The sequence below is a fragment of the Aythya marila genome (genome assembly GCF_965140915.1).
Source record: "Aythya marila genome assembly, chromosome: 1".
Lineage (NCBI taxonomy): Eukaryota > Metazoa > Chordata > Aves > Anseriformes > Anatidae > Aythya > Aythya marila.
In genome coordinates this window covers 80,649,634-80,671,457 of record NC_139042.1, presented here as the reverse complement: position 1 = coordinate 80,671,457, position 21,824 = coordinate 80,649,634, and the positions used below count along the sequence as shown (strand labels likewise).

Here is a 21,824-nt window from a genome sequence, read left to right as displayed (position 1 = left end):
GTGAGTTGTTGCTGTTGAAAATGACTATTCAGAACTAGCCATTTTCAGAAATATTCCAGGGGAATATTTCCAGGGAAACCTTTAGGCTTTCCAGTCTGGATTATTTTGTTACTGAACCATACGTACACAGTTTGCTTACTTTTTGGTCTCATGTTTAGCAACAGAGGGTTAGGAGCATTGAGGGTTTTGGCACAAAACGTAGGCGTCTTAAGTGTACAGGTGGACCTGCCACGTTAATCTCTTGGCTACCCCCTTGTCCTGGGGATCCTGCACGAACCACGAAGCTTCCTCCCAGGCAGTGGGTTTCCCCAGGTGCGAGCCTGAAAGCTGTGGTGCCTTTTTCACCTCAGAGCTGACTCCGAGGGCTGGATGATGCTCGGGCACCACCAGCTGCTATCGGGTCGGCCGTGCTGTCACCCCGTTCCCCTCCACCAGCACTGGCAGGCGAATGATCCCAGGGTGGGCTGGTTCAGCTGCCCACACACCTCTCCCTTCTACTCCCATCTTTATCTGATCCCCACAGAGAAGCACGAATGCTGCTGCTACTGTGAGGAAGGGCAGGATCACAGCCGGGCAGATTCAGACAAGCCCTGAGCTGCTGTGGAAGCACAATCTGTTTCCTGAGGCTCGTTCAGCCCCTGCAGGGTGTCGAGGCCGGGCTCTGAAGCAGCAGCCCTGCAGTGTCTTTCCCTAGACAGTTTGTATCTGCCACCCTGCTACTCCCTGCTTTGCATTAGCACAAGTTGAGGGTGGCAGGCACTGCTTTTTGTTGGGTTTTCTCACCCCCATCCACCCCCAGCTTTACAAAAAGTGGAAGTTTTGCTTTTTTGTTGTTTTTTTCTTTTTTTTTCCTTCAGCCTGGGTCAGTGTGGGCGTACAGGAAGAATTGCAGGTGGTGCAGGTGAAGGGATGGAGGAATGGCACAAGGGGGACCTCTCCCATCAGTGCTGCTCAGTGTGAAGTGCTAGTGAAACACCTTTATTGGAGCACACCTAAAAGATGCTGGCACAGAACTGGAGCCAGTCACTTTGCTGAAGTGATGGCAGCAGGGTAAGGAATGATTCCAAGGACTGGAAAATGAACCCTGAGCAGTCTCTCTGCTGCCTTCCCCTTCCAGTCAGGCAGCCAAACTGGTGCAGGTGGTCTCCAGCTTTCTCTCTTGCTTAGTTTATGAAACTTCCCAGAGAAGAAAGCTGTGCCCACCTGGACAGACTGAGCTGGTGGGCAGGGTGTTCTCTGTAAATCTGAGGGGCTTTAAGGGAGATCACTGAACGCATTTTGTATCTTAAGGAGGTACTCAGGTGGAGCAGGATGTGTGCTTCTGTGTAAGAGTTTTATGTTCCTCTGCCTGTCACGAAAAAGAAATAGAGACTAGTTGGAGGTGTCTCACCTTTAGGAGAGGCTTTCTGGGCTGGGTGATGGGAAATGTCTGCGTGGAGCACTGTGCTTGGTACCTGCTCTGTGTGAGGTCAAATCACTTCTGATTTCCTCCGTGGGACCAGGGAACCGAGAGTTAAGGTTTGTAGGATCTGGGTTTGAGCTATCCATCTAACTCTGCGTATCACTATAGTAACTTCTGCATTAAAAACTTTAAAAATGAGCTCCTTTTGAGAAGCTGTGGAAAGTTTCTATTGCTAAAGTACGTGGTAGGATTGCCAAGACGTTACACACACGTGCAGTCTTTGCAGCGTTACACCTGGTGCTGTATGGGAGAGGAGAGGGAATCACTCTGTGGGAGCTCTGTATCTGTGGGGTGTATTTGACACAGAGGGCCACAGGGCTTACACACTTCACAATGCGTACACAAAGTAGTGTAAGTGATAATGTGCTTAGAGTTTTAAATGCCTTTTTTTTTTTTTTTTTTTTTTTTTAAGACAGATACAAAAAGAAACCACCCACTTTTTCAGACTGCAGTTGTGCTCCAGATGTGAGCTGGCTGTGTGTTTGGGGAGGTTGGTCTATGCCTGATGGAGTATAGATTTGTTCAGCTTCTTAACTCTTACACTGAAGAGGCAGTCTGGGGCTCTGCCTTTTTAAACTCATTATGCTGCTATGTTTATCATCGTGCAGGTATTAATTTGTATTATACAGCTCGGAGCATTAAGCTGTCTTGTCATTTTCTCCTTTATTTAAACGTATTCTAAGCTTCTCCATGAGGATGACATGCGTGGTGGGTTTTATTTCCCATTCCCAACCCACAGCGTGCACTGTATGTTTGTTTTTGTGTTTTTTTTTTTTTTTTTTAATTCTGTCACAATTAAGAAGAAATCTTCTTGCATCTCTTCCATCGCTTTTTAAAGTACACTTTGCAGAACAAAGCCAAGCATTCCTTCCAGACCCACTGATTAACACGTACTTCTAAAGGAAGGGCCTTGGACTGAGTGTGGATCACAGCCCTAAATCTGACCCCACAAGAGCAGCATCCACATCAGGTCTGTGCAGTCAGTGAGGGCTGGATGGCGTGCAGGGCTAGGTGGTAAAACTGGGACCAGGCAAATCTGCTGGGCTCTGCTGGGAGGACATAGCTTTGCTGCTCCTCTGTTTGGGGTTGCAAAATGAGAACCTCAGTTGAACAAGCACGATATGCTGTATTTCCAAAACATGTCTTCCGAAATAAGGAAAGGACAAGGTAAGAAATCACTTAGGTGTTTGTGTGGCTGGTAGGTAGTTCTTCTTAGCTTGGTGTTTGCATTTTGTTTTCATGCCTCATTTCTCCCGTTGCCTCCCTCCACGTCCCTCTCAACTCGACCACTGGTATTTTGCAGCATGACAACAGCCAACTGGTCCCCTGGCGAGTCCCTTCTTCGGAGAGGCTTCAGGAATGTCAGGCTTCAGATCAAAAGCCCAGACTTCCTAACTGCATTTTTGTTCTCTGTGTTAAGGAGGAGATTCTCAGTGCTGAGGATGAGACCTTTCTGCTTCCTGGCGTTAAGATGCATGGGCAGTTTCTGACAAGCCATACATCAATGTTTGGCTCGGTGTTTGACCTGAGCCACTCACTCACAAAGCAGCGCCAAACCTTGGCAGTCTCTCTCTTGTGTTCGTGGTGATTCCCTCCAGTACTGTGTTGTCAAATAGTTTCTACAGCCAAGTGTATTTTCTCTGATCTGTAATGAGCACAGAAATTTTCTTTAATGTGCTGTGGGTTTTGGAAGGAAATCAGTTTATTCTCTGTAGGTGTTCTGCGGAGGTTAAGCACCGTTGCTCTTAGGAAGGTGTGTGTTTTGATTGCTTACTGCGTGATTTTTAATGTATTATTTAGTAAATATCGTGCTTGTAAGAGTGGTTACTGATAGGTGGAAGCTTCTCTTAGGGAACTGACTGGTTTTTCTCTTAACTACAGAACAATGTCAGACCACCAGAGTCAATCCAGAGTAGCCAGGTCTCCGCTGCCTTCAGCAGTGTCGAGACCTTGGGTAACCTCTTCCCTTCCTATTCTTTTGTGGTAGGTAAGAAAATGAGGACATAACCTGTTCTCATGCAAAAATAAATGGTGTAGGAAGAGGTGAAGAACTATTTTCCAGTTAATTGCTTCTGTTATTTCTGTGCATTTTTCATAACACGTCAGAGCACGTTAGAAGTGCCTTTCTTATGTATATCTCTTTCCTAAATCCCAGCCCAAACCAAATTACAACACCATTTGCTTTTCCTCAGTTGGAAGGTAAGGCATGCTGACCAATTTCCAAGTCCTTGGGCTCCGAGCTCTGGTTGTCTGTCATATGATAGGCTGCAAATAAGTTTGGTTTGGGAAAAGAAGAATGTTTTGGCAACCCATGTGACTGGATTATAACTACGGGTTTATTTGATATCTTGCGTAAAACACCCATTCCTGAAAGTGATTAGTTGAGAATTTCAGCCCGTTTGAAACAAGTTGAAGGAAAATGTAGATGCACTGTAAAGCTGACAGCTGAATTTGAATCAGGATTTATATGTGAATATATACATGGCCCAGTTAATTTATTGGAGTTATGATAAACCCAGATGATTGGAAGAATATGGCCAGGAAAGTAATCCAAAACACCTCTTCTGTGATTCGTAAAATGTAGAAGGGTCATGAATGGATACATAAAAACTCATTGTTTTTCTGCTCCTTCTCAGGTAGAGGTGGGTTTCTTTTTAAGTCATTTGTCTTCTGCTACTTCACTCAAGTAGCTGTCAATGCAAATGAGCAATTTCTGGGCTTCCTTTCCTGGATTTCATCGTCTTTGCAGTGTGTGGTACTTCTGTAATAAGGAGCTACACACACTCCTGGTAGTATGATAACTGATAGTAGAAAGGGTTAGTATGCTACTTAAAAAGCATTAAACATTTTGACTTTGTTTTTTTTTTTTTTTTTTTTTTTCTTGAAACAGAAAAAAGTCTTCACAGAACAACTGTCTTCCGCACCACCTTCTCCTCTTTCTTCTCCTGATGGGGACAGTGGCACTACACAGATACTTAAAGATGGAGTTAGTTTATCTGGTGCAACTGCAGCAGTTATATCCACAGGTAAAAGGAAAAAAATAATGACATTTTCAGTGTGAAATTGCTTCCATTTCAAGAAAAATAGTTATGTCATTTTATGGAAAGTACACTATAAACTTATTACAGCAAATAATTACTCGCCTACTCTTTTTTTAAGGTATTTGTAGGTTGCTGTGCACAACTAGTATGTAAATGCCTGCGTTATAGCAAGAAGTGGTGGAACAGAGAGACTTTTGGTAGATCTACTAGACCTGGCTAGTGCTAGACTAGTACAAACGAGACTAGTTTGTTTCTGTCTGAAAGAGAAACTGCGTGGTTCTTCCATGTCTGTCGCAGTCCTCAATATATGAAAAGGGAGCAGATGTAGCTGAAAAACCAATATGATCCTCAAGTATCATTCACACTTGACTATCAAAAAACAAAAGTGAGATTTTGTTTCTCTGTAGCCTTACATTAAAAAAGCAATTCCATTAAAACCAAGTTAAGGCGATCAGGGGAAGTAAGTCCCTCCTCCCCAAACAAGCAAAGTTAAGAGCAATGAAAAGTATCTTAAACAGGGTTGGCAAAACAAAAATAAGCTACTTAATGAGCGAACTCGTTGAGGAACCTGTAACCCTGTAATGAAACAATTTGTATGTTGTCAACTGAAATCTCAGAACTTTCTAAAAAGTCCATAAATTATGATAATTTTGTTTGGGGTACTTTTGACATTTAAAAACTGTTTTTACAATAGAAGTTGTCAGGCCCTTCTCAATCCCCGCTTCAGTGATGGATGAGGGGAAAATACCTATGTGTTTCCTAGGAACATAAACCTTGCAGGATTCAGTTGTTACTGAGATCAGACAGAAGATGTCACAAAAACTCTTTTTGCTGATTTGTATCTTTTTTTTAATTCATACAAGGATGCATCCTCCAATATGAAGACATCAGAGAGTAAGCTGATATGCATGAAGATAGAAGATCATTGAAACACTTCACAGAAATGTTTCATTTTTTAAAGTCAAATGTTTTTAACTAAGCCCAAATAGCACTACAGTTAAGAGAACGTGGCAGCCTTTTGTATAGCGAATGCTTAGGTTGTCTGCTTAATCAGCACAGAAAGACATTTTTTCTTTAAGCTATAATAGTGCCTTGGGTGCATCCTGGCCATATAATAGTCAAAAAGAATGAAAAATAAAAAATCTTCAATTATGTCTTTTCCTCTTATTTTTTACAGTGTTGTTCATTTTGAAAGGTTTTCATAGTCCCTGTAAAAAGTATTTTCGAAAGTCCGGTTTGCTTCTGTGATAAGCTTTAAACCACCTTGCACAGCTTTCAGAGAAGCGTGTTCATTTTATTTAGCAGAGAAGGCCAAGCTGTAGTGTGGAAATCATACACGAGTGGTTTGGGGCTGCTGAGGGTAGGGATGCTGGCCATCATACCTGCATGTGGCAATGCTGCCTGGGTGCTTCTGAACAGGCATCCATGGCAGGCATATGCCTTAGGGTTTGGTTTGTGGCAGCTTCTCAAATATGAGGGGGAAAAAAAGGAAGCAATTTGCTAAGGCCAGCTTTTTAGAATTGATTTTTGGTACTTCAGAGGACTTGCCGGTAGTTTTTACTTTATTGGTACCAGGGTGTGAATAGAGATGAGTCAAAAGAAGAGCACAGATTGTGACGGCTTTGTTTCCTTGGCAGGGTAGAGAAGGGCTGTAGAGATCAGAGGGAAGCGGCTATGGGACTGAGGCAGGAGAACCTCAACAGAATGCAGAGAGAGAACTTGCTGCATGCTCAGAAAGTATGCATGCATGATGGTATGTGTGTTCCACTTTGGGCTGAGCGGTACATCTTGTCAGCAAGACTCAAACTGCAGAAACAGCTTGCAGATCAGGCGTGTGAAACGTGTCTCTATTCTTCTGTGCGCACCAGCTGTGATTAAAGCAGACGTACTCTACAGTTCACACGGCTCCTTCTTTTGCAGTGTGTGTTTATGTCAACAAGCATGGAAATTCTGGGCCTCACCTGGATAAGAAGAAAGTTCAGCAGCTTCCAGATCACTTTGGGCCGGGTCCTGTCAATGTGGTACTTCAGCAGGCTGTACAGGCTTGTGTGGATTGTGCCTACCAATCCAAGACCGTCTTTGGATTTCTGAAATCTGGCCATCACGGAGGGGAGATGATAACTGGTACGTGAAGACGTTTGATTTCTGTTTCTTCGCAACAGGGGAAGGAACTGCAGGGAGTTTGTATCATTTTTGTAACGCATAAGCACAGTCAAGAGTATATACTTGGGAACTCTGTTATTAAGAGAGCACTGGTGGAGTGTAATTTATCTCAGCGTGGGCCGAGGATGTTCTGAACAATTCTTAAATTAGAATTCAGCAATAGAGAAGTTAAATTCCATGTACACTCTGCAGTTAGGTTCCTGTAAGTAGAGCTTGTGCACCTCATTTAACAGCTGCAGCCAAACATTTGTCAAGTAAGCTCAGTGCAAGGGAAATATCAGATTTATTAATTCAAGTCATTCGCATAATCTTATCCATACATAGTATTTGTGTTCTTAATGCCTTAAGCAAGTGGGTGAAAAGTTTCCAACTAATCTGTTTAGCTTCCAGGCAAGTGATTCCACATGTTAAATTTGCTGCTTCTTCCCTTCCCCCGTTCCCCAGTCTCTTAGGTCAGTGTTCATCCACCTATGTCCTCTATTAAGGAATAGGTTTATCTCTGCTACATATTAATGGCAGGTCTACAGATAAATTACCCATATATCTCAAACTGAATAGCTGCTGCTTGACGTTTTTTTTTCTTTCTGGGCTAGGAAATATTCTGCAGAGCAGTTAGCACATCAATTCATAATTCCATCACTGGTAGTAAAAAGACTTTGCATTACTTTAATCTCCTTACATTAACACCAGATGTGAAAGATGATTAGTGGGATACAGGTTTAATTAAATCCTCATAAAAGATGTTGCTGTCTAACGATATTTAAAACATAGTACCCTGACCTGCATGGAGCAGAACTTCAGTAGTCCTTGCCTATGTATCCCCATGAGTTTGTTCACAAAATGGGTGCTTTTTCTCTGCTGTTTAGTTCTTATTTATTTACATTCAAAAATTCTGTAGGAAAAGGAATTGCTGGGTTACACCAGGCTTTGCTACAAGGCCTGGATTCAGTAGCCCTGCTCAGTAGCCCTGGAGTTGAGGAACCTGGCTCTGTAGATTGCTCCCGAAGCTCAGTCCTGCAGCTCACTCAGGTGTTAGAGCCACAAGACTCCAGTGAGTTTCTTGTGTTCTTGAGCTCCTGCCTTCCCATCAGCCTGTCAGGCAGGTCTCTGAAAAGCTGGGTGAACAAACACTTAAAACTCCGTGTCGTTTGATCAGAAATTTTCGTGTGATACATTTTGAGAAGCACAAAATGTGACTTAGGTTAATGTAGCACATTACAGCCGGCTGTGCTTGTGAGCATCATGGAAAAACAGAAAATAAACAGTAGAACAAAATGAGAGAATGAAATTGTTTTCTTGTAGAAATTTGTTTGAAAGTGTTTTTAGTGTAGGCTTTTTTCTTTTTTTTTCTTTTCTTGAGACTAGCAAGATAAATAATTTGTTGCATCAGAGGCTAAGCAAAGAAATCTAAATCTTCTGTGGACTCACGAACTGTAATGGCAAGTATTGTATCTGCCATAGGAGGAAGCTGTATGCTGGGACATGGATAAAATAATCTTTCTGGAATATGTGTGAATAATTAATGGGTTCTTTGGTTCAGCTGCCAGAGAAAATAATTGTTTTGAATGGAGTTGAATTTAGCTTTTTTCCCTCTTTTCTTACTCAAAACAGAAACACAAACCATTTTATTTTTGCTTGATGCATAAGGTTTCAATTCAGGCGAATGCAACTGAAAGGAAATTAGAGGCTTGATTAACAAGCCCACTCATGGTGGTAGTGTCGGCCTCTTTTTTTCCCCTTGTAGCTCTGAGACTGTGGCATTTGGTGGATGAAATAGTCTGAGTTTCAGATAAATCTTCTCAAGCAGAGAATTAAATCAGTCTCTTGGGTGATTTTCTTCACTATCAGACAAACACATTTGTCTGATAGTTTCGCTCTCAGCCTTTCTCCTAGCTTTCTGTTTAAAACATGCCTACACAATGGAAAGTAAAGAAATGCGAATGACTTTTCATCCCATGGGCTGGGATTGCACAAACAAGCTCCATTCCCTCTTTATTTGTCGTTAAATGCCGAGGTTATTGCACCTCGGAAGTACTCCTTTTTATTTTCAGCCCTGGCATTTATCTAGGAAGTAAGAAGCATGTGCTATATCCCCGAGCAGAGCTGTGTGGATCTGGATCCCTCTCCTTTGCCTGGAGTTCCTGTGGTTGCCCTCGGGGGTTTGGAGTAGGAGGGAGCTGTGTTTGCACTGACTGAACCCTTACTTGTGGATTTTTCCCATGGTCTGCCTTGTTGGGGCGGTCAGATGGCTTCGGATGTTTCTTGCTTTATCCTCTTGACAACTCAGAGATAATATTGTTCTTTTCAATGCTTCTTTTCAAAATGAGACGTTGAGATGTGGAGAACAAGTAATTTCCCCAAGGCCATATAAGACTACCTGTAAGGCTATTATAAAGTGTTTTAAATTGTGGTTGGAGCTGACAGCACTACCTCGCAGTAAATACCAGGAGAGCAGCCTGTGCTAGGTCTCACAGCCCATTTGCTCTCCAAACGGGTCGAGCTGCAAGCAGAAATATGCCAGCAGAGACCCCTTCCCCAAGCAGGAGGTAGGGAACCTCGTGGCTGAGCCACATGTGAGTCAGTAGGATTTCATCTCAGCATTGGAGTCTGGAAAAAATGAATGGGCTACGGAAACATGCGGGTCCGGGGCTTGTCCCTGTGGTACTGACTCTTAAATTTTAGGCACTTGTGTTGGGTAGCACACAAGAGGTAGCACGTTATTGTTGATGCTCACCCGTGTTCTCCCATTAATTCTAATCATAAGCTTGCTTACGTTAGCAGTGTAAGTCACACTTGTGATTTCCTAAGGAAGCCTAAAATATGCTAAAGCTTGGGCGTTTTCTTTATTTTTCCCTATGTTATCGCCTCTTCTGTAACACAGTATGGAAATATCCCTTGCCTCAGATCTGTAACTAAAGACTTCCTTGTCATTTCTGTTTTTTTGTGGTTTTCTTTTTTTTTGGTTCATTTTTGAAAATGCATCTGCCACCAACAAAACGTGATCCTCTACAGCTCTGCTTGTCATCGTGCTAAAAACAGAAAGCTGCTTGATAGGCTGAAAACCCAAGAAGACAAATCGATGCATAAACCTGGTGTCCATGCTACTTCTTCGCAACCCTAAGCATAAGTTACAAGTCTGGTCCTGTTTCGCTGTAATGTAATCAGAAATAACTACATCCAGCTAATGTAATGGTGATCGTTTATCTGTGTACCAGTGGTGCTTGCAAGATTCAGTCCTTCCGAATCTTACCAACTGTCACAGAAGAGGCAAATACCATTAACAACATCAGTCTGAATGTTTGGGGGATGAGGAAGGAAGTCAACGAATAAAAGACGCTGGCACATGTCCAATCTCTTCGTAATTGCTCATTCGAGCCTGTTGTTGTGGTGTCTCGGCCACCTTGCTCCTGTTGAAATAAATGGGAGCCTGACCGCTGCAGCGCTGACAGCAGGACAGATTTCTCCAATGGTAAAAGATCAAATGGCAAAACAGCTTCTGCAGTCAGAATTTCAGTGGCAATGGATGCCAGCATAATACCCCAACTAAGCTCAGTTCAGTTAGAAATGTTAAAAAAAAAAAAAAAAAAAAAAAAAAAAAAAAAGGAAAGGAAAAAAAAATTAAAATCTCTTGCTTCCTGCCTTTTTTTTTTTTTTTTTTTTTCCCAGCAAAAAACTGCAATGTGTCTTTTCTATGTTTTCTCCTGCAAATAGGTGGTGCAGAGGTTACTGCTTTATAAAGCAGACAATAGAAATTATCCATAAGGTTTCGTTTTGTTATGCTGGTGTGAATCCAGAGTTATTTTATTAACGTAAGTTCCCATAGAGCAAATTTAAAGTGGCGTGGATCCAACAGAAGGTCGAATCAGTCCTTTGGAGATAAATTTGTTAAATATCAGAACGATTGTTTACTCCTCTCATGTCTTGCATTGTTTAAATCAAAGCTCCTTTCCTTGGTGGTGTTTTGTTATACTTCATGATGCTTGGGGGATGTTTGACATCGTCTTCTTGTTCACAGCTTCCTTTGATGGGGAGAAGCACGCCATCAATCTTCCTTCTGTAAACAGCGCATCGTTTGTCCTACGTTTCTTGGAAAAACTCTGCCACAGTCTGCAGTGTGATAATCTTTTCAGTAGCCAGCCCTTCAGCCCTTACATGGGATGTGCGCATAGCCCTACGGAGTATGACAGGAACAAACCAGGTACTATTAAGCAGCTCTTATTTTCAGGTTCTGTTGTCTTTGAGAAGCGTGGTGACTTTGTGGAATTTAACGTTTTAATCTGCCTTGCTCTAACTTGAATTGTTCAGTTTGTGGTGAATTCGTTCCAGAGTGCACGTGCTTTGACAGGTTGAGATAGCTCATACCACATGTGCAGAAATCATTTTGTTCAGCAAATTCTTCCTTGCAGTCAAACCAGGAAACATATGCATGTTGTATGTATCACTGTGCTGCTACTAAGAGAACAAGCTCAAAACTTCACATTTCATCTGTTCAATTTCTGTTTGAATCATAAAATAAGCTTACAGAAAAACACTCACTGTCTCATAAGAAGGGGCTTGCTCTGACAGGTGATACAGTTCAGCCCATCCCATAACAGGAAGAAGTCCTTTCTTCCATCTTCATTCGTCTTGCTCAGTGGCAGCTCCAAAATTTTAAATTCCTCAACATACTGTCTGGTCTTCTAGCAGAGAAGGTGGGTTTTGCAGGTGGCTGCTTCTGATATTATATATCAGCCCAGTATCTTTCTCTGCTACACCAGGAGTGTAGAGAGAGTGAGAGGGAAATGGCTTGTGCAAGATCTCCCATCAGGTGGTTTGCAGTGCCTGGTATTGCAAATCCCAGCCCGAGGGTTATCAGGAGCTGTAGCTGAGAAAACTTTGACATCAGTGCAATTTCACAAGATTCATATCGGGGATGAAGCTTCCTCACAGCTGTCTGGTAGCTGAGTCTGACTTCTAGGAGCTGCTTTAGAAAAAAAAAATACTTTTTTTTTTTTTTTTTTTTCCTCCAATGGAGAAATTGGATTTGTTTCAGCCTGTCAGATGAAAGCCATTTGTTTTAACACTTGTCAGAAAAGTAGCCAAGGTCAAGGTAGTTTGGATGATGACAACATAAACTAAGCTGTTATTTCATCTTTGAAGGTTTGTATTGAAATGGCTGAGTTTGTGTGACATAAGAAACTGGTCTGTAACCTGGCGAATGCCTGATGTATGTTTTTGCTTTTGTCCTTTTACTTTCCCTGTGAGCGTTTTATGCCAGAATAAATAGGTGGTGACTTTCCTCTTCACAGCAAAAGAAGAAATACCTGAAAACAGAAGTGCGAAACGATACTCTCAGGACTCTCCACCGTACACTGCTCCCCTTTCCCCTAAACTTCCCAGGAATGATGCTCATCCATCTGAAGGTAGTTACGTTGTATTGGTATTATATATGAGGATTACCTGTGATTTCAGTACTTCCAGTCAAAATGGACCGAGTACAACGCATGTGTCTAGTTTGTCTGTAGCCCTTGACAGGCCAGGGTGGAAGTGTGTTAATTATTGACCGGTGGCACAGATTTTGTGCTTATGGAAGACCTACTGCAAGTTCAAGAAGTCCTCCTCTTCAACATGCTTGCATTTTTCATGAAGTCACCCAGGCAAATAGGTGATGTATGAAGCCTCCTGCTTCTTGTATGGCAATTTAGTAGAAAACCAATTGCCTTGAAATGGATTAGGAGATAAATTAGAAGCAACTCTAATAACTCTGGGCTCGAGCCAACAGGTGAGTAAGGGTGCATTTTGATGATACGATTAAGCTCCATTTATGGCTGGCTGCCACGGAAAGCTGTGCTGATCCTGCTTTCCTCACCTCCTTGTCCTTGTAGCGGGCCCCACGTCTCCCTGACTGGGTGGCAAGCTGAGCCCGTGACCCAAAGCACAGAAAACATTTTGGTGAAGCCAAGAGTCTGTGCAGTTTTCTTCTCAGGACTGACTCCGTGTGGATGCAGATGAGCGCAGAGAAGAGTTGGATAAAATGCAGCCATGGCAAGGGGAGCAGAGCAGCCTCCCCGTGGCAGCTAGCTGTTAGGATGCTCTGGCTCCGGGACAAATAGTGCCTTTGCCTGCCCCACAGCAGAGCTGCAGTAACTGAGCATGCACCCACTCTTCGTCTGCCTCAGATGTGAGGTAAAGCATGCTGGTTTTAAACCTCAGTGAGAGATCTATGAGGGAATGGTCTTATTCCCCTTTTGCTACTTAACTAGTTAAGTCATAGTAACTTGTTGATGTGACTCATCCCATCTGATCCATGCTTTCTGTTGCTGCAGTATATTGGGATATTATTGCCAAAGGCTTTTTTGAAGCCAGATAGAGACGAGCTCTTTGCTTTTTCATATTCTTTTTTTCTCTCTTTTTTTTTTTTTTTTTTTTTGGAGGTTCTGGGGTCCTTTTGTAGTTATTAGCCTCAGCGTGGGCAGAAGGATCTCTTTTTCTGTGCAGATTAGAAAGTCATAGGACTTCAGTTAAAGCAGGAAAGGAAATCAAATTAAAATGTTCAAAGTGATAGTTCAATAAGAGTCACCATTTCAAATGTACAGTAACAGCGGCAGTACAGAAATTAACAGTCAATGCAGAACTGTACCTTTCCTGAAGGAATACTGGGTTAGTTGAACAATATCTATGCAATTAAATCAGGCATTTCTGGTAGGTGACTTCAGGAATAAGTGTAGAGCATTTAATTCAACTGAAATAGAGTTGTTTTAATTGGACAAAGCAAGCGTTTTGAGTTAGAGCTGCATTCTCTTGTAAGAAAGCTCCCTCAAAGAAAGCCATCATGCATGTACTGCTTTTTATGCCTCGTGGAGTAGTTCAGTACTGGATCCCTTTTATAGATGAAGTTAATGTATTCCTTAAAATGCATTTTAAAATCAGTAATTCATTACAAAGTGCAGTTACCTGGGGTAAAAACAAAAATAAAGAAAGTTTTGCCATGGTTTCAGAAGTTTGAGTTTGCACTCTGTGTGTTTCAAGAGGCAAAGTATTCTCTAGTGTTGTGTGTTTCCCATTAGGGCAGTGTCCTCTGCTGAAAATCTGGAGGTAATTTCATAGCGGTCAGTCATGGGCTGGTTAGCAAGAAAGATCTGCCCCTGAAAAGTTCTGGCTCTATTGAGACATAGTCGTCTTGAAAGAGCTGTTTTGAAATATCATTTGAACGCAAAATGGAATAATTGTGGGAAAGGGTCTTTCAAACAGCTCGTTTTCCTTCTGATCCGCTCAGGGATATGTTCTGCAGATTTTGCTGTCTTTTCTGCTCACTAACAGTTTCTTCTCAAAGTTTTGAAAGATAAGGGAGAGGAAAGAGAAATAACCCGGTCTCCCTCCCCTTGGAAACAGAGTGTTCCTAGCACTGCAGCCAGTTACATCACGCAGTTATGTATGGCAGAACAACTGACTTCCTATTCCCGGAGGAGCTTCAAGAAAACAAAACGTCCAATTCCTGCTAAGGCCTTCAGTCCTAAACACTCTATTGTCATCCTTACAATTGAAACATAAGGCCATAACGCCTTTTATTAGCTTTTTATTAATTTATCCACAGATCAGGCATTCTGCAGTGGAACCTCCCATGAAACAGGAAAAAAAAATAAAACAGTTTGCTTTCCATACCATTGTTACACACATCTGGTCAAAATGTTGAGGTAGGAAAATTGTCATTCGTTGCTGCGTTGTTGGCAAGGCTCCGTGTGTCAGACAGCAATCCTGAATCAGCTGTCAAGCCAGTTGACCGCTTCTTCAACGAGACTGCAGCTGGGTTTTGTTCGTAGAGAAGCTGGGTGGATGGAGAGGGAGTGGATTGGGTGGCGTAGCTGCCAGGCACAAGCACCTGCTGTAAAAGATGATTGCCCCCTGCAACATGCCAGCATTCCCACCTTCTGAAATCCACGTCTGTGTGTTCTGCTGAACCTTAGACACCTTCGTGTTGCTTTGCTGTAGCTAATTGAAATATCAACTCTGCCTTTTGGTCTTTGACTGAGGTTCCTGTTAGTGTTCTCGTTTCCTACTGATCTAATGTTCTCTTGGTTTCCTCTAATTTTACAGCGCTTATCATTGACTGCATCTGTTATTCTCTTGGAAATTGTATAGGAAGATGGCTTTTGGTTTCATTTTGGCAAGTTGCTGCAGCTACTTCAAGCTGACAAATGTAAAGGGGTTTGTTTTCTTTGAAAACCTCAGTATCCGCTGCTCTGCTTTTCTGATACAGATCTAACAAACTATAAAGTATGCAGTGGTGGTTTTGGGGCTTGGGTACTTAAAGGCTTCTTTATGCCACAACTATCAAGTTTATTGAAAGATGTTACATCATCTTGTAGATCTTGCTGTGCTGAGTTCTCTAAGCAGGGAGCTGATGTTCTCATTATCCTTGCCCCCCTTTGGGATTATGTTGTCTGAACACCATCACTGCAAAACACACTTAATGTTCTTCACTAAACTTCACTTTTAAGCAGGTTTCAGGAGAGAGAACCTAAGGCCTCACGGAGCAAGTTAAACATGCTTGAGAAGCTCAGTCTGGTGTTGTTGGCTTTTGTTGTTTTTTTTTTTTTTTTAATTTTAGTTTGGTTGATTTTTCTTTCTTGTTTGTTTAAGAAAAATGCTCTTCCTTTAGCTTTAATCCTGGTATGTTCCCAACAAATGGTTGAAAGTTGCCATATAAGAAGAGTAATAAGGAGTGTATTTTAGGAACTTGTTTTCGCAGATTGTACCAGTTATCCCAAAGAATATGCTACTCCACTAGCATATGTTTTATAACTTTGCTAAGAGTAATTTTCAAGATGGTATTGCGGGGTTTACACTTCTGTGAACCTGTTAGCTATATTTTCCAGCTCTTAGCTCTCCTGCCAAAGCAGCATTTGTTTCATACAGATTTTTACATCATGCTTCCAACTTCTTTCTCAGGCTAGATGTTGGCCTGGTGCAAATGGAGATGAGTCATACGAGGGCTCGAGAATGGAGTGGTGCTCTCACTGGTTTCTAACTACACACCAATACAGCATCGTGGTCAGGGTGCATTGTGTTAGTGTGTGTGTATCTGGGATTCACTGCCTTCTGTAGCTTTGCGTGTAATTTGTTCAATTTTTATTGATGGCCGGTGTCTCTGGGCATGTTGGGATCTACAGATGATAATTGTCCACTTGTTTATGAAGTTATTGATAGAAGTTTTTGTTTATATTAAAAAAAAAGATCATGGAAATGCTTGCTGAGATTGCACATGTATTAATGCTAACATCAGGCAATTTAAAATTAAAAAACAACCCCTATGTCCCTGCCCTGTTGGTAATATTTAACAAATATATGTGAAATAATTTATGGAAGGTTGTCTCAAACTTTAGATGTTAGATTTATTTATTTATTTATGTAGTAAGGGCCCAGTGATTACTCAAGGAAGAGGTCAACTGGTCAACTATTCTGCAGTAGTGCTTTCCTCACAGGAGATTCATTACCAGGCTTGGAACCTATAGTTATCTTCAGGAGAACATAGCAAGGATTTAAATAACAGAGTTAAAAAGCCCATCATTTTGAACCAATCAATGCTTTTTTTTCCTTTTTTTTTCTTTTCCTGTAGCGGAAACGTTACCCATAGAAGAAAACAGCACTTCCAAAGAGCATCGCTTTTCTGAGGACTCTATGGATTCTGCACTTAATTCAGTAAATCCTTCCAGCCCGACCTGTCGAAATTCCACTGAATATCGTTCTTCAGGGAGCACAGCATATTACAGAAATTCCTTTCAGCCAGTGACTGCTACCTCAAATTCAGCCCCTGTCCTGCGCCGGCTCTCCTTGAGCTCTGCTGGGAACAGCAGTTTCTATGAAGTTAGTAGGAATCGAATACAGAGGAGGATTGAAGGTATGCTCTATGCCTAGGCTTTCCAAAGCATATAGCAGCTTTTATTAACATACAAAGTCCGTGAGTTATGAATAAAGAAGTTCTTTGCCATAGAAAATAGGTTGCGTACGGATTGAGATGTTGTGCTGTTGCCAAGCACGTCAGGCTTGTTAACCTAATGCAGAACCTAAGCCTGTTAGAACTAACACTGTGGTGCAAGCCAGAGGGGTCTTGTCTGCTGCACTTTCCTCAAACTAGACTGGGCAGTGCTAGTTACGTGCAACTCACTTCCTGAGCATTTTTATCAGCCATTGCTGTGTTGCTGAAATATGGAGATAGGGTTTCCTCCTGTCCCTGTCTGCACAGTTCAGCTTGCATTTGCCACGTTCCCAAATACCAGCATCTCAGGACCCAGGAACCAAATATGAGTAAAAGTAATCCCTCTAGGTATGTCATCATGCTAATGTTTGTGCTGCTGTTATGCAGTTGTATAAGGTATTTAAAGACAAATGGAACAATTCAGTATTACTTGGGGGAAAATAAAACATCCTTCATCTTAATATATGGCAAAGAATGAATAATAAAAGCCTGTTTTTAATAGTAAGAATGCCTTATGTGAAATGAAAGGTGTTTTCCCTTTAAAGACTAGTGATACTTCTTCCTTTCACACTATTTTATCCTGAAAGCCGCAAGTTCCACAACTGGACCGGACCTGAATTCGCTAAAAAGGGAACCTTCAAGAATGTTGAATAAGGATCCTTCCACCTGGTCGATAGAGGAAGTGATGCGCTTTGTGAAAGAGGCTGATCCGCAGGCTCTAGCTCCACACGCAGAACTCTTTAGGAGACATGTATGACGCATATCCATTCTGTTCTAGTAGATCTTGTCTATCACACTAATCTCTTACAATACAGCTTTCATTTCTGTCACTGGGTTTGCAAGTGAAGGTAGAACAGACTCAACTCACTTGTGTAACAGAAGGAGGCTGAAAAAATATTTTTCTGCCTGAAACTCCTCATGTAGTGTTTTGGTCTGTTTCGTAGACTGGTTATCCCAAAGTAAGAGAAGCTTTACCTGGTTACCTTTTGCACTTGGTCATTAATACTAAAATTCAGAGGTTGAATTGAAATGTTTAATTTGTCAAGCTTGCTTTGTTTTGCCAAGCAATGCATAGAGTTTCCTAGGATCTAACAAGATGTTGTATTTAGAGAGAGAAACTCTTAAGTGTTGGTTTCTGTTGCTTTTGGTCTCCCCTTTCCCTTCTTCTCCCTGTGCTTTTCTATGGCAGGTAGCCCAGCAAAAAGCTGCTTTATTATTTCATTTTATACGTGGCCCTCCAAAAGGAGGTTGGCTTTCTCGTTAGTGGTATTTCCCCCTTGTTCTGCGCTGGCTCTTACTAACAGATAAATTTCACATTAAGCTGAATTGAAAGGAAAATTCAAAGTCACTTTTTACAGAACTTCCTGTCTTATGTGCTAGTTATTCTTAGTTGTATAGCAAGACCAAATGTCACTTGCTTTGTCGGGTTTATGTTTAAAAAAAAAAAAAAGACAGAGTGGTTTTCTTTATGGTGTTTTAGGGAACTAATTGCCTGTCTACGGTATGTAATGCTACTAAGAGCTTGGGACTGCTATATTTCAGCAGCTTCTCAACCAGGCAGTTGCAATCTGCCTGAGTTGTCCTCGGTCTTGATCCTAACAATCTGTCTGCCTTAACCTGGATGTGGATCTGTCTTATTTCACGGATTCAGATGGTTTGTAACCCCTTCCTCTGCGTGACTATTTGCATGCACCCGCCAGAACCCTCCCACAGCTGTGTTCAAGGTTCAGTGCAAGGCCTCAGTGCTTGGATCATTTAATCTCCAACTGCACAGACCTTCCTTTGCAGCTTTTTTTTCTTTCCTTGACCTATTCTTTTTTTTTTTTCTTCCTCTTTTTCCCAGCTAGTACTTACTTTTGCAGGCTGTTTGGTCAGTTTTTTACTTACTGTAATATTGTTTAGCATCTCACATGCCTTAGTCTTACCGTAAAAATACTGAAACAAATTTCCCTTCGGTGGCCAGGTGTAAATATCAAAGTACTGCACTAAGTTACTGCCTTATAAATGGTAGATACATTTTTACTGCAGTAGAAACAAATGCGATGTACTTTCCGGTGTCACCATGCAGATTGTTAAAGCAGTTGTGTGGTGTTGTGTTTGTTCTCTTCCTTCTGCAGGAAATTGATGGGAAGGCACTACTGTTACTGAGGAGTGATATGATAATGAAATATATGGGACTGAAGCTGGGGCCTGCCCTAAAGTTGTGCTACCACATTGAAAGACTTAAACAAGGAAAGTACTAGCCGATGGGGATACCACAAAGGGTATGTTCACATCACACTAAGCTCTCAGGTTAACAGCCATCACCTTTATTTAAAAGTGTTTTGTTGCAGAAATCATCTGTATTTTTTGAAGGCTCTCTCAAAATGTGAAGACGTCTAGGATAAAGAGGGGAAAAAGAAAATCTGTATTACATTCCAGTATTTTGTGAACTGTTTCAGAAGGTTTGCAGGGAAGGACTGGACTGCTGGTCACACTGGCTGGGGAGCAGGTTGGTAACAGTGCTGAAAAGCACAGTTATTCTCTGTTGCAGACTCCAGCCAATGCATTTGTATTCGGAACCAAAACAGCTGAATCCCAAAGGAAGAAAAAAACAAAAACAGCATCAGGTGTTAATAATTTTTACAGGGGTGGCTGTAAACTTTTACATTGCGAGGAAAATGTAAAAGAGAAGATCTCATCTCAGTAGTAACTGCTGTGCCTGGTCCTCCAGCAGAGTCATACTCAGCTAGGTTTTTCTTCATAGATTTCCATAAAGGGAATAGCCATATGAACAGGTCGGGGGGGAGGGAAGCGTTGTGGAGAAGAGGGTTTAATACAAATATAAGCTTTTATAAAGTGTGATTATCGGTCCTTTGGAAAGTTACAAGGACAAATGGACAGTGTGTTGTCAATCTATGCCGGCAATCATAGTTCTGTTTTATGGAAGATCATATTGGCTGTATAAACAGCCAGTTCTGGGACCGACAGCTTCGACTGGAACAACGCATCCACCTTATAAACATTCCATCTTTTTGCTAAGTTTGGCATGGATGTGTGTGTTCATGCTTTTATATATACACGTGTATGTGTCAGGGAAATGCATACTATATGTATATGAAAATACACATGCACACTGTACATACGTGTTCAGTCTTTAATGTACTTTGCACTGTGCCAGAGAGAACTGTACGATTTCTTGTTTGTTTTTTTACCAGTAATTTCGGTCACGTTCTACTTTCATATTCATTAGCACCTGTTTAATTTGTTGTCCGCTCTTGGAGTCAGAAGGTGACAAACAATCAAAGGGTGGATTTACTCCTGCAGGCAAAATCCCTGTACTATGCAATACTCCTGGTTAGTCATCACTGAACTCTGAGCCACGTATGCTGGTGTATTTCTGAAAACACTTGTTTGGTTCTGATGTTTTGGGCTTATATTTCCTTTCAGGAAGTGCTACTATGTAATTGATAAGCCTGTTTAAGGTAAAATTGATGCTGTTTGTGTAAGCTACAAGAACCAGTGGTGATAATGAACCAGTTTGTTGTCACTGCCGACTGTAATATACATCAGGGATAAGAAAATGTACTTTCTGTGTAGGAAACTGAATGTACTGTATGTAATAGTGCAAGTGATGAAAGCTATTTGCTAAGGAAGATGTAGTCCTAAATTGGTAGGTTTTATTATATTTCTTATTGCCTTTTTATATGAAACTATATAGTAAAAATGTATTTTTTACGAATCCTTTTGCTGAAAATGCCTTGTTGTACCAATACTCTGATACTCCTCAGGTTTCAGCAGAGATACTGCTGCAAAATAACATTTTTTGTAGCTTGTCTGAGAATTTTGTTAGTTTAAGTGACTGCAATGCAATTTTAATTTAGCAAGTCGTTTGGGCTTCCAGGCTTGTTTTTATTATTCCATCATTAGACATTTGACACTAAAGGTTATCTCTATTGATTTGTTTTGCATATCTTTTGTGGTGCGTGTATGCTTAGATGAATAATACAAGCACGCTCTTTGTAGTAAGAAAAGGTCAGAGCATTGATTGGAGAAAGCATATTTTCTCTTTGTGTTCGGAAAATATTGACTTGATCGTTGGTAAAACCCTATGAAAGTTATAGTTACACTGTGAGGAAAACATAATGCCCCACATGTGGAGCATAGCGTTTAAAACTTACTTCTTCTGTGCTTTCTTATGCTGAATTTCAGAGTTCTTTAGCTTAAAAGAAGTACTGCTCATGCAGTTTAACCGAAAACAGTTTTAATTTTTTAACTGCCATTGGCATAGGAGAAAGAAAGATGTTTCAAATTTCCCTCTGGCTTTTATGGAATGAGCTTTTTGTACATGGTACTATGATGGGTATAAATATTTGTTCGAGGCTCTGTGTGCACCCAGGTGCGCAGGGCTTACTGTGAAGTTACAGTACCAGGGTTTCACCCTGCGCTACACTGGGTGAGATTCATGCGTTCAAAATGTTGCAGCAGAATATATATTTTATTCTTTATTTTCCATGGGATGTTCTTCTCTGTAAACAGCAATAAAATAGTTTGTTCATTGTTGCCTGCTTTGTTTTATGTGTAAGCACCATCTGTGTGCAGGGGTAGCTGTCGTACCTGGCAGTTCGTGACAGCATCTGATGGGAGGAAGCTTTAATCAGAAGGATGAAATTATTCCAACATAGTTTATCTGAAGCAATTAATTTGAATTTGGGTTGGTCTGTGCTTTCAAAATAACAATTCAGGAATATATTCAACTATTTAGGTTTGAATATAGTATATGGCTGCTTAGAGTTTACCGAATTCTCATAGAAATCACTAAGGGGAAGAGACTCCTAAAAACGAGTTTGTCCTGTGTTCAGGTGAAGATCCAAACTATTTTTTTTAAAGCAGATAGTACCAGTAGGTTTAAACTTCATATGCTTGAGGATTTATCATTTATGTTATAGAGAAGTCTGTTGTTTTGATGCCTCTCTGCAGTGATCTGCCTGTGTTTAAGAAGTAACGTTAATTGTGTTAATGGTAACCTCAGATACTTCACAGAGAAGTTATGGAACTTGGAGGTAACAACAGTCCAGAGGCATTTTGCATCTGTTTTCCCAAAAGAGAGTGAATATCTTTTTGGTGCATATTCAATATAAAAGACAACATGGTGTATTGTCTTTGTTTTTCTGAGTTGCTTTGCTATCAACAGGGGTTCATCTGCTTATCTGGTTCTGTGTCT

General features: G+C 41.2%; 1 protein-coding gene across 3 annotated transcripts in view; it reads left to right on the top strand.

Moving 5' to 3' along the window:
* SCML2 (Scm polycomb group protein like 2) overlaps positions 1-21,119 on the top strand; it is a 66,734-nt gene extending 45,615 nt beyond the window's left edge. For all 3 annotated transcript variants that reach the window (XM_082761073.1, XM_082761072.1, XM_082761071.1), the window contains 7 exons: positions 4,353-4,488; positions 6,424-6,627; positions 10,682-10,864; positions 11,955-12,068; positions 16,262-16,543; positions 17,209-17,372; positions 18,739-21,119. In XM_082761073.1, coding sequence (XP_082617199.1) covers positions 4,353-4,488; positions 6,424-6,627; positions 10,682-10,864; positions 11,955-12,068; positions 16,262-16,543; positions 17,209-17,372; positions 18,739-18,864 — 1,209 coding nt within the window. In that variant the 3' untranslated portion in view covers positions 18,865-21,119. The remainder of the gene's footprint in view (positions 1-4,352; positions 4,489-6,423; positions 6,628-10,681; positions 10,865-11,954; positions 12,069-16,261; positions 16,544-17,208; positions 17,373-18,738) is intronic.
* Positions 21,120-21,824: the final 705 nt, after the last annotated feature.